At 53.0% G+C, this 12,737-nt stretch overlaps 1 protein-coding gene across 4 annotated transcripts in view; it reads left to right on the top strand.

Annotated features, from left to right (window-relative positions):
* CACNA1A (calcium voltage-gated channel subunit alpha1 A) overlaps positions 1–12,737 on the top strand; it is a 308,974-nt gene that overhangs the window by 278,971 nt on the left and 17,266 nt on the right. For 2 of the 4 annotated variants that reach the window (XM_055235695.2, XM_055235696.2), the window contains 4 exons: positions 1,023–1,173; positions 2,478–2,605; positions 5,167–5,263; positions 7,939–8,044. In XM_055235695.2, coding sequence (XP_055091670.1) covers positions 1,023–1,173; positions 2,478–2,605; positions 5,167–5,263; positions 7,939–8,044 — 482 coding nt within the window. Of the gene's footprint in view, positions 1–1,022; positions 1,174–2,477; positions 2,606–3,889; positions 3,987–5,166; positions 5,264–7,938; positions 8,045–12,737 lie in introns of all 4 variants that reach the window. The other 2 variants (XM_055235694.2, XM_063616137.1) reach the window with 1 other exon arrangement.

The following is a 12,737-nucleotide window of genomic DNA, read 5'->3' as shown; positions in this document are numbered from 1 at the left end:
TTGTATTTTTAGTAGAGATGGGGTTTCACCATGTTGGTCAGGCCGTTCTCGAACTCCCGACCTCAGGTGATCCACCCACCTCAGCCTCCCAAAGTGCTGGGATTACAGGCATGAGCCACTGCGCCCGGCCTGAAGGGAGCTTTTTTTTTTTTTTTGAGACAGAATCTCCCTTTTTGTCACCCAGGCTGGAGTGCAGTGGCGTGATCTCAGCTCACTGCAACCTCCACCTCCTGGGTTTAAGTGATTCTCCTGCCTCAGCCTCCCAAGTAGCTGAGACTACAGGCGCCCGCCACCACGCCGAGCAAATTTTTTGTATTTTTAGTAGAGACGGGGTTTCACCATGTTAGCCAGGATGGTCTCAATCTCCTGACCTCGTGATCCACCCACGTCGGCCTCCCAAAGTGCTGGGATTCCAGGCGTGAGCTAGCACTCCCAGCCAAGAGGGGAGCTTTTAAAGCATACCAGTGACCAGCCTGAGCAATGCAGTGAAACCCTATCTCTACAAAAAAAAAGTTTAAAAATTAGCCAGGAGTGGTGGCGTGTGCCTGTAGTCCCAGCTACTCAGGAGGCTGAGGGGGGAGGATCACCCGAGCCTGGGAAGTTGAGGCTGCAGTGAGCAGTGATTGTGCCACTGCACTCCAGCCTGGGTAACAGAGCAAGACCCTGTCAAAAGAAAGAGAGAGAAAAAAAGAAAGGAAAAGAAAAGAAAGAGAGAAAGAAGGAAAAGAAAAGAAGAAAACATATCAGTGTCCTCGAATCACACCCTAGGCCATTTGCATCCAAGTCTGCTGGGGTGGGGCACGGGCACTGGTATTTTTTCAAAGCTCTCTGTGGACTTCAGTGCACAGCCAAGAACGTGAATTCCCTTCTCTCAGCTCCCAGTAAAAGGAGGTGGTCCACCTGGGGCTTGCCTGGCCAGCTCCAGAGCCTAAGTGCTTAACGTGTGTGCTCCACCTCCTGGGGAGGCATTGGTGCCCAGTCAGGGCTGGGTGCCCAAGTCTCTGATTTCTCCCTGTCCTCAGGAGTGCCACCGGGGAAGCTTGGCACAACATCATGCTTTCCTGCCTCAGCGGGAAACCGTGTGATAAGAACTCTGGCATCCTGACTCGAGAGTGTGGCAATGAATTTGCTTATTTTTACTTCGTTTCCTTCATCTTCCTCTGCTCGTTTCTGGTGAGTCTGTGGACACCGTGAGGGCCCTCTTGGCTCCCTAAGCCTGGCTTCCTTTCAGGGGAGTGGGTTTCTCTGGAATGTGGCTGTGTCGAAGGCTTGTTCCCTCCAAGGCTTCTCTGAACCAGCCTGGGATCAGGTGACCCTGAGCGTCTCAAACTCAGCACTGTTGACATTTGGGGGTGGCTGATTCTTTGGGGTGGGGTCATGATGTGCACTGCAGTGTATGGCAGCATCCCTGTCCTCCCCCCACCAGATGCTAGCAGCACACGCCACCTGTTCCTTCTGTTGTGACAACCAAAAATGTCTCCGGACATTGCCAGGTGCCCCCAGGGGGTGGGGGTGGGGTTGGGAGTTGGGGGACAGAATTCCCCCATTTGAGTCACAATGGAATATTTCAGCTGGGCGTAGTGGCTGATGCCTGTAATCCCAACACTTTGGGAGGCTGAGGTGGGAGGGTCACTTGAGCCCTGGAGGTCTAGGCTGCAGTGAGCCATGATCACACCACTGCACTCCAGCCGGGGTGACAGAATGAGATCCTGTCTCAAAAAAAAAAAAAAAAAAAATTGCGGGGGAAGAAATACCCCACTTTGGCCTTGTTGGGGGCAGATGTGGGAGGATTTGGGGTCGTGGTGGTTCTCTTGGTGTTGGTCCCCGTTTCAGAAGCCTCCCCTCCCTCTCACTGACTCTGTTTCTTTCCATCATTCTTGGTCTTTGTCTTTTTTTTTTCTTTGAAATGGAGTCTCGCTCTGTTGCCCAGGCTAAAGTGCAGTGGCGAGATCTCAGCTCACTGCAGCCTCCACCTCCCAGGTTCAACCGATTCTTCAGCTGCAACCTCCCAAGTAGCTGGGATTACAGGTGCACATGCCACCACACCCAGCTAATTTTTTTATTTTTAGTAGAGACAGGGTTTCACTATGTTGGCCAGGCTGGTCTCAAACTCCTGACCTCAAGTGATCCGCCCACCTCGGCCTCCCAAAGTGCTGGGATTACAGGCGTGATCCACCGCGCCCAGCCAGTCTTTGTCTCTTTGTATCTCTCTCTCTCCATCTGTCTCTTCCTCTTCCCCATCGCTCCACTTGATCTCTCTCTCACTGGACCTCGTGTGAGTGAGCATCACCTCTCCATTCCCCAATCTCTTTCTGTCTCTGTCTCATTTTCTTTCCCCATCTTCTCTCTATCCCTCTCTCCATCTGGGCCTCTGTGTACGTCTTTGGGTCTGTCTGTCTGTCTGTATCCTTCTCACTTACTCGTTCATTCCCTCGGTCTCTGCCCCCACTCTCTCTTGGTCCCCGGGGTCCCCACAGATGCTGAATCTCTTTGTCGCCGTCATCATGGACAACTTTGAGTACCTCACCCGAGACTCCTCCATCCTGGGCCCCCACCACCTGGATGAGTACGTGCGTGTCTGGGCCGAGTATGACCCCGCAGCTTGGTAAGAAGTCACCCCGAATCCTCCAGCCACAATACTCACCTCTCCCTGGAACTGGAACATGGGCTAGGTCAGGCCCCAGACTCTGGAGCACTGAGCTCCTGGGGTCCTAGCGGGGGTCTCACAAGTTCAGTCAGGAGAGAAGATATAAGAATCATCACCCTTGCATACCCCAGATTAAACACATAGGGTGCCAACCCTGCCCAAACCCTGGACTTTCTGGGAAATGAGGGAGGGCGTCAACCATGAGATGTCCTGAAGTGCCCTCTCCTCCTACGAGTCTCTCCTGTCTCTCACTGTGAAGTCTCCAGATGGTGAGGATGCATTAGCCAGGCTCCAGGGAGAAAACCAACAGCATCCCAGCCTCAGTTCTCTTGAGAGTGTGGGGAGGAGGGCTGGCCTACCCTTGGCAGACAGGATTGGCAGCAACATCAGAGTAGCAGAACTCAGCTCCCACTGGGACCCGTGAACCTTGGAGTGAGAGGACATACAGGCCAGGGGAGGACGCAGAGCCTCAGGGGCCCTTGCATCTTTGTGGCCACAAAGGGAGTGGGTGCTCCCATCTGGGTAGACACCAGAGGGGTCCCTCTCCACTGATGGGCAATGGTCTCAGAGGGTGGGTTCCACCTTGTGCACGTGTATTGAGTGCCCACCCAACACCAAGCCTTGAAGGACACTCAGAGGCTTTATCCGAATACCTGGAGCCCACCAGCCACTAACTGAGGATTTAGTTCAGGCTGGGCTTGGGGCCTGAAGAAGCATTACTGGGGGGCCCTCGGCAGCCTAAGCCCCATCTTCCTCTGGCCTCAGCACCAGCGAGGAGGCCCCCACGAGGAAGGTGGGCAGGAGGTGGTCTTGGCTATTCTCATAGCCTCAAACAAGTCCTCCATGAGACCGAGAGGCTGGGGAGAGCCGTGGGTCTGGGGCTGGGCTTTGGCTGGTTCCTAACTCTTCCTCTTTTGATTTTAGGTCACAGCAGTTGGATGCTGTCCCCAAGGCCTCTATTTCACAAGCCCCCCTACCCCTGTAGCCCATGTAGACTGTGGAGGAGGCAGATGCAGAGAGAGCCCCAGGGGAGGTGCCCTGCAGTCCAGAACTCGACTGAAATCCTACACCCCTGGGTCTCCCCAGTGTCTGGGAATGTACTGGGGACCTTCACTTGTCCCATGTCTCTCCCACTCCTTCAAGCCAGGGAGACCCCAGCCTCGGGCATCATGACCTCACCGTGTGCCCAGGGAGCCTGTGTGAACCCATTGCCTGCACTAACCCCCTTTCTTCTCCTTTCAGCGGTCGGATTCATTATAAGGATATGTACAGTTTATTACGAGTAATATCTCCCCCTCTCGGCTTAGGCAAGAAATGTCCTCATAGGGTTGCTTGCAAGGTTTGACTTCCACTAAAACCTGCTAGCATCCATGGAATGAGTGTGGCTTGGGGTTCTTCAATATATATATTTCATATATATATATATATCTTTCTCTCTAAAAAAACAGAGCCATCTCTCTTTCTTGCATTAAACTAGAAAACTCTCTTAGCCAACAGAATGCAGTCATGCAGACTCGATAAAGCATGGAACATTATTTCCTCCTTCCCTGCAGCCTTCAGCCATCTTTGCTTGCTCTTAGCTGAAGCTGCCCATCCTGGGGTCTCCACGGCACCCCAAATCAGACACATCCCCTGGGGGATTGTAACTTTGCATTTCTCCCCCAACCATCACCTCCACTCTCTCCCCCTCCACCCCTCACCTCCCAAAGCCCCTAGCCCTCCTCCCCTCCCTGGCACTGGCCCCTGCTCCCCACTTAGGCCCCCTCAGAGACCAGCCTCAGCCAAACCAGAGAACGTGACCCAACTGTAGAAATGACAGTGACGGCCGGGCGCAGCGGCTCATGCCTGTAATCCCAGCACTTTGGGAGGCCAAAGCAGGAGGATCGCTTGTGCCCAGGAGTTTGACACCAGCCTGGGCAACATAGCAAGAACCCCCTTCTCTATAAAAAATGAGCCAGGCATTGTGGCGCATGCCTGTAGTCCCAGCTATTTGGGAGGCTGAGGCAGAAGGATTGCTTGAGCCCAGGAGGTGGAGGCTGCAGTGAGCTATGATCACACCACTGCACTCCAACCCAGGCGACAGAGAGAGACCCTGTCTCTTTAAAAAAAAAAAAAAAAAAAAAAAAAAAAAAAAAAAAAAAAGGCAATGAACAAAAGCATGGCTCTACGTCTTCCAAAGTGAGAATTCCCCCCTCCCCTCTGCAACCCTCCAGAACTATAGCTCAGAGCCCACGCTGAATCTGACTTTTCTCTTTTCTCTCTCTCTCCCTGCTCCCGAGCAGTGAAGTAATCTTTTTTTAATGACCTTTTCTTCCATTTTTTTTCCTCCTCTTTTCCATTGATTTGAAATATCTATTTTATCATTCTCTGCATCTTTCTCTCTCTATTTTTTCGGCTCGTGTGGATTTCTTTTTTCTTTCTTCTGTTCCTCCCCACCCCTCTTCCTTTGGTTCTCTGTTCCCATTCCCGTTTTGTTTTTTTGTTTTTCTTTTTGTTTTTTTCATTTTCGGTGCTGCCAGGGGCCGCATGCCTTACCTGGACATGTATCAGATGCTGAGACACATGTCTCCGCCCCTGGGTCTGGGGAAGAAGTGTCCGGCCAGAGTGGCTTACAAGGTAGACTACCCTTGCCGACCACCGACGTCCAGGCACTGGGGTTTTTTTTTCTTCTTTTTTTTTAGTGCTGACCAGAAACACCCGGCCGACTCTCTTTTTCCAGCATTTCTCTCCTTTTTTGTTTTTGATTCTTTTTTTTCTTTTCTCGAGTAAACTGATCATGACCATCCCTTGATTCTAAGCAGCACACTGTGTCCGTCCTTTCTGATGAGTGTCTTCGTGTTTTGAGACTCCATTATGGCCGATACGCCGGGGGGAGGGGGAGGGGAGCGCCCAGGTCCCCTTGCACCTGGTCTCCCAGGTACCAAATTGGAAACAAACACCCTTCTTCAGGGAGTCAAAACCCACGCTTCCCACTTCTGCCCACCCAGAGCGGCCCCCATGCCCAGGCTGGGGCAGGCGCCTTGCAGAGAGGGGCTTTAGCCCCCAAAAGCAGGCGAGGTCCCGGTCCCATCTTTTGTGCCTCAAGTCCCCAGGTCCCCGCCCCTGCCACGCACACCTGAAGCTGATCTCTGACCTAGGGCCTTGGGGATTCGAGACCTTCCAAGGAGCACCAGGAACCTCTCTTCCCCTCCCTTCCCTCCCCTGGAGTTTCGTCCCCAGCTCCCGTCCCTAATCCCCCCAAGACACCCCAACATGCCTCTCCATTGTTCCAGAGTGGGCAGGCGGCCGCAGCTGGACCCCTGGACGGTGGCACACTGATGCAGGCCATGCACGCTGCCTTGGCGGGGCCTGGGGCGGGCAGGCACCATGGCCGACGGGGGGTGGTGCATGCTGGCTGAGAGAGCGAGCGTCCTGCCGCCAAGCGGCTGGGCCGGGCCACCCCTCCAGATCCCTGTCCTGGAATCTCCCTTGGTGCCCAAGGACAGATGCTCTGTTCCCTCCATTCATCCACAAGAAGTTCAGGGATGGCCTTTAAAGATTCTCCCCACCCAAAAAATATTACCCCATCATCCTATTCTCCATCCACCTTGATCTTCCCTGCGTCCCTATTCCATCAACGCCACTTGTACCCGCCCCGTGTTGCCGCCTCCCCACCTCATTCCTTTCCTTCCTCTGTGCACCCCTCCTCACCTAACCTATATGTCTCCCCTCATTTCTCAATCAAAGCCGGGGACAAGGTTGTCCCACTAGCATCTCAGACAATGAGCCTCTCCTGGCACCTGTCGCTCTGCGCCCCCCGCCCCCCCCCCGACAGTTTTCCTCAAGTTGCTTCTCTCAGTCTCTGCTTAGATGAATGTGTGCGCATGTGCAAGAGAGGGAGGGCGAGCCCTTCCTCTCCTGGTCTTTGTGCAGGACCACCATGGGTCCATAAGACAACTTTGTGCAAATTTGAAAAAGGCACCCTTTCCACAGAACATGTCTGTTGGAAAATTGTTGGAACCCACCAATGTGGTGAGAACAAGACACTTTTTTTCGATCAGCTGGGAAGCTGTTATATTTAATACACAAATCGGGGGCTGGGCGTGGTGGCTCATGCCTGTAATCCTAGTGCTTTGGGAGGCTGAGATGGGAGGATCACTTGAGCCCAGTTCAAGACTAGCCTGGGCAACATAGCAAGACCCCATCTCTACAAAAAGAAAAAATATTTTAAATAATAAATAAGTACATAAATCTATCATTTCCAAGACGGGAGCCCTTTGTGCAGTGTACAACCTGCACAACTGTGCACAGTGGCCCAGTCTATGTGTGTTTCTGTATTTCCCACCTCCTTCCCCACCCTGCCCCCAGTGTCCCCTCCAGTGTCCTGCTCTGGATTTACCATACCCCTCCCCATCTTCAACTCTGTTTCCTGCCCACGTGTGTCTGAATCCCCACCCAAGTCGCCCTCACCCCCCTTCTCTGTGCCACCTCAGCCTGGGCTGGTGCACACCAGCCCAGCATCCTCTCCCATGCCACCAAGCATGGTGGACAGAGCCCCTGCCTGGGACATGGGGAATCTTTTCTTCCCTGGGCTGGAAAGGAATGCCCCTCACCCCTTCCCCCTGCCATTGCACAGAGAGCCAAGATCCGGACATGCCCCTGAGATACACTTCCCACGGAGCTATGAATGAGTCTCGAGATTCCGTCTGCATGTGCCCCTGTCTGTGCTGTTCTGTGTCACAGCCTCGCTGCATGCCTGCGAGGGGCCTGCCCCGTCAGTGGGGGGCTGCCTGCCTGCTGCTTCTCAGAGGAATGATGTGGTCTGTGCCCATCTGCTCTGTCCTGGTCTGGGCCAAGCCGGGGGTTGGGTGTGGGGAGCCGGCGGCGCCCCCCACCAGCGGCTGTGGTCCTGGCCCCCTTAGCCTTGGCTGTTGCACGCACTGCTCAAATCCAGCTTGTGCTCTTTTTCTTTGGGGTGAGACCGAAACGGGGCCGCCCAGAAGAACTCTGGGGCAGGGCGGGGGTGGGACAAGGATTGAGGCTAACCCTGGAAATGCCGGCTCTCAGGTCAAGCAGGTGGGGGAAAAAAGGAGAGGGCAGGGGACCGGAAGTACAAGAGAGCCTTTTGTGCCCTCCCTGCGGGCCACCAAGAGAAACCGAGTACTGGGACAGGTAACCTAAGTAAGGCACACCTCAGCCGCCACAGCTTTCAGAGTTCTTCCTGGGACTCCCTGGGTAGGGGCGGGCGTGGCTCACGGGAGACCCAGGAGGGATGCCTGGGAATGACTGCGCTTGCCTTGGGTTTTCTGTAGCGGCTTCTGCGGATGGACCTGCCCGTCGCAGATGACAACACCGTCCACTTCAATTCCACCCTCATGGCTCTGATCCGCACAGCCCTGGACATCAAGATTGCCAAGGGTAAGGAAGGGACAGGGGCGGGCGCAGACAGGCGGGACAGGGTGGAACCGGAAATCTCCCTCCCTACCCCAAACTAGAGTAGCGGCTGTCACCGCCCAGATCTTCATTCACTCTTCCATTCATTCGTTCCACAGGGTTTTTTGGGGTTTTGGGTTTTTTCTTTTTTTTTTTTTTTTTTTTGAGACAGTCTTGCTCTGTTGCCCAGGCTGCAGTGCAGTGACAGTGACATGATCGCAAGTCACCACAGCCTTGACCTCCCAGGCTCAAGTGATCCTTCCACCTCAGCCTCCCCAGTAGCTGGGACTACAGGCACACACCACCACACTCGGCTTTTTTTCTTTTGACAGTTTCCCTCTGTCACCCAGGCTGAAGTGCAGTGGTGCAATCTTGGCTCGTTGCTACCTCTGCCTCCTGGGTTCAAGCGATTCTCCTGCCTCAGCCTCCCAAGTAGCTGGGATTATAGGTGCCCACCACCACACCCAGCTAATTTTTTATATTTTGGGTAGAGACGGGGTTTCACCATGTTGGCCAGGCTGGTCTCGAACTCCTGACCTCTGGTCTCAAACTCCTGACCTCAAGTGATCCACCTGCCTCAACCTCCCAAAGTGCTGGATTACAGGCATGAGCCACCATGCCCAGCCTAGTTTTTTATATTTTTTATAGAGATGGGGTTTCATCAGGTTGCCCAGGCTGGTCTCAAACTCCTGGGCTCAAGCAGTCCTCCCACCTTGGTCTCCCAAAATGCTGGTATTACAGGCATAAGCCACCACACCCGGCCCATTTGGCAGATATTTAGTGCACCCCTTCAATGTGCCAGAGACTCGTCCAAGCAGGGGAGGACCCAGCAGCTTACACTTTAGGTGGATGGGGAGGCCACCACTGAGGAGGTAAGGCAGTGTCTCATGGATCCCTAGGGGGAAGGTGCTCCAGGCAGAAGGACTGACAAAGGCCCTGACAGAGGGGTGAACACAGGGCACCTGGGGCATTGAGCTGACTCACCTTCTGAGTGAGGGCACGCCACACAGGTTCAGAACAGAAGAGGAACCTGACCCAACTCACATTTGAACAGGTTCCCTCCGGCCACTGAGGGGATGGGAGACCGGAAGGAGGCCAGTGTGGGGGCTGCTGATATCATCCAAGTGGAGACAGGACGGCAGCTTAGATCTAGGAGTAGGCCCGGCGTGGTGGCTCACACCTGTAATCTCAGCACTTTGGGAGGCCAAGGTGGGTGGATCAATTGAGGTCAGGATCACCAGCCTGGCCAATATGGTGAAACCCCCGTCTCTACTAAAAATACAAAATTTAGCCAGACGTGGTGGTGGGCGCTGTAGTCCCAGCTACTTGGGAGGATGAGGCAGAAGAATCGCTTGAACCTGGGAGGCGGAGGTTGCAGTGAGCCAAGATCACCACGCCACTGCACTACAGCCTGGGAGACAGAGCAAGACTGTCTCAAAAATTAAATTCAATTAAATTAACTGGACATGGTGGCATATGCCTGTGGTCCCAGCTACTCAGGAGGCAGAGATGAGAGGATTGCTTGAAGCCAGAAGTCTGAGGCTGCAGTGAGTCATGATCGTACCACTGCACTCCAGCCTGGGCGACAGAACAAGATCCTAGCTCAAAACAATAGAAAGAAAAAGAAAAAAAAAATTTTTTTTAAAGCTGAGAAGGGGCTGGGCGTGGTGGCTTAGGCCTGTAATCCCAGCACTTTGGGAGGCCAAGGTGGGTGGATCACGAGGTCAGGAGTTCAAGACCAGCCTGGCCAACATGGTGAAACCCCCATCTCTACCAAAAATACAAAAATTAGCCGGGTGTCATGGTGGGCGCCTGTAACCCCAGCTACTCCAGAGGCTGAGGCAGGAGAATCACTTGAACCTGGGAGACAGAGGTTGCAGTGAGCCAAGATCGCGCCACTGAACTCCAGCCTGGGTGACAGAGCAAGACTCTGTCTCAAAAAAAAAAAAAAAAAAAGCTGAGGCCGGGCGCCCTGGCTCACGCCTGTAATCCCAGCACTTTAGGAGGCCGAGGCGGGCAGATCATGAGGTCAAGAGATCGAGACCATCCTGGTTAATATGATGAAACCCCGTCTCTACTAAAAATACAAAAAATTAGCTGGGTGTGGTGGCACGCACCTGTAGTCCCAGCTACTCAGAAGGCTGAGGCAGGAGAATTGCTTGAACCCGAGAGGCAGAAGTTGCAGCAAGCCGAGATTGTGCCACTGCACTCCAGCCTGGGTGACAGAGTGAGACTTCGTCTAAAAAAAAAAAAAAAAGCTGAGAAGGCTGGACATGGTGGCTCACACCTGTAATCTCAGCATTTTGTTGAGGCCAGGCACAGTGGTTCACGCCTGTAATCTGAGCACGTTGGGAGGCCGAGGTGGGTGGATCATTTAAGGTCAGGTGTTCGAGGATCAGCCTGGCCAACATGGCAAAACCCTGTCTCTACTAAAAATACAAAAATTAGCCGGGTGTCGTGGCATATGCCTGTAATCCCAGCACTTTGGGAGGCTGAAGTGGGTGGATCTCTTGAGGTCAGGAGTTCAAGACTAGCCTGGCCAACATGGCAAAACCCTGTCTCTACTAAAAATACAAAAATTAGCCGGGTGTGGTGGTGGGCACCTGTAATCCCAGTTACTAGGGAGGCTGAGGCAGAAGAATCACTTGAACCCAGGAGGCAGAGGTTGCAGTGAGCTGAGATCACATCACTGTGCTTTAGCCTGGGTGACAGAGCAAGACTCCGTCTCAAAAATAAAAATAAAAATAAAAAATACAGAGAGATTCCCCGAAAGACCTAGCTCAGGGCTCACTCTCCATCATTAGGAGGAAAGAAGAAGAGGAGGCCGGGGAGGCGGGCAGAGACCAGGGCAGTGTGGGCTCCTGGAGGCAGCTTCTATGTTTAGAACGGCGGCTTCAGGAGGAAGGGGACCAACCACGTCAGGCACTGCCCAGAGACCAAGGATGACGAGGATCACAAGTGACTGGTCATCATGGTCACTTTGACCAGGGCAGCTTTGGCAGAGGGGTCAGGGGTCCCCTGTCTGGAGTGCATTTCGGAGGCCTGAAAGGGGATGTGATGTGATTTGGCAGCTGATTAAGGACATCAGGGCAGAGAGAGAGGCGCACAATCACCAGAAGAAACGGGGACCTGAGGCTCACGCCTGTAATCCCAGCACTTTGGGATGCTGAGGAAGGTGGATCACTTGAGGCCAGGAGTTTGAGACCAGCCTGGCCAACATGGCAAAACCCCATCTCCACTAAAAATACAAAAATTAGCCAGGCGTGGTGGTGCACACCTATAATCCCAGCAACTCAGGAAGCTAAGGACAAGAATTGCTTGAAACCAGGGGCAGAGGTTGCAGTGAGCCGAGATCAAACCATTGCACTCCAGCCTGGGGGACAGAGCAAGAGTCTGCCTCAAAAAAAAAAAAAAAAAAAAAAAAGAAAGAAAGAAAAGAAAGAGAGAGAGACGAAAGAAAGAAAGAAAGAAAGAGAAAGAAAGAAAGAAAGAAAGAAAGAAAGAAAGAAAGAAAGAAAGAAAGAAAGAAAGAAAGAAAGAAAGGCCGGGCGTGGTGGCTCACGCTTGTAATCCCAGCACTTTGGGAGGCCGAGGCGGGCGGATCACGAGGTCAGGAGATCGAGACCATGGTGAAACCCCGTCTCTACTAAAAATACAAAAAATTAGCCGGGCGTGGTGGCGGGCGCCTGTAGTCCCAGCTACTCGGAGAGGCTGAGGCAGGAGAATGGCGTGAACCTGGGAGGCGGAGCTTGCAGTGAGCCAAGATCGTGCCACCGCACTCCAGCCTGGGTGACAGAGCGAGACTCCGTCTAAAAAAAAAAAAAAAGAAAGAAAGAAAGAAAGAAAGAAAAAAGAAAGAGAAAAGAAAGAGAAAGAAAAAGAAAAGAAAGAAAGAGAAAGAAAGAAAGAAAGAAAGGAAAGAAAGAGAAAGAAGAAAGAAAGAAAGAAAGAAAGAAAGAAAGAAAGAAAGAAAGAAAGAAAGAAAGAAAGAGAAAGAAAGAAAGAAAGAGAAGAAAAAACCAAAAAAAACAAATGGGACCAGAGAGAAGCAGTGGGTGGGAGAGGAGCAGGTGGATAGTCCGACAGATGGGAAGGTTTCAGCCCAGCTGAAACCACTAGGAAGTCAGGAGGAGGGAAGACTGAGCCTCGGGACACATGTGCCTTCCAGGGTCTTGAGGGAAAGAAGGGAGGAAGAGCCAAGGCCACATGGCAAGACTCAAGGAGGAAGTGGCAGGGAAGGTGGGGGACTGGAGGGTCGGAGGACAGATATTGTTAATGCCAGGAACAAAGTGAAGGTAAAGAGAGCACAAGGAAGTTGGGCACAGTGGCTCACACCTGTAATCCCAGCACTGTGGGAGGCCGAGGCAGGAGGATCACTTGAGGCCAGGAGTTCAAGATCAGCCTGGCCAAAACAGAGAGACCCCATCTCTACAGAAAATTTTAAAATTAGCCAGGTGTGGTGATGTGCACCTGTAGTCCCAGCTACTTGGGAGGCTGGAGCGGGAGGATCACTGGGGACCGGGATGTCAAGGCTGCAGTGAGCTATATAATGACCACAGACGTAGCAGCTTAAGACACACCTATTTGTCGGCTCACAGTCCCGTAGGTCAGAAGTCCAAGAAGCTGGACTGGGCTGTCTGCTGAGGGTCTCACGAGGCTGAAATCAAGGTGTCAGCCA

The sequence above is a fragment of the Symphalangus syndactylus genome, chromosome 13, assembly GCF_028878055.3.
Source record: "Symphalangus syndactylus isolate Jambi chromosome 13, NHGRI_mSymSyn1-v2.1_pri, whole genome shotgun sequence".
Taxonomy (NCBI): domain Eukaryota; kingdom Metazoa; phylum Chordata; class Mammalia; order Primates; family Hylobatidae; genus Symphalangus; species Symphalangus syndactylus.
Note: the sequence above shows the minus strand (reverse complement) of the source record. Positions and strands in the feature narration are given on the sequence as shown.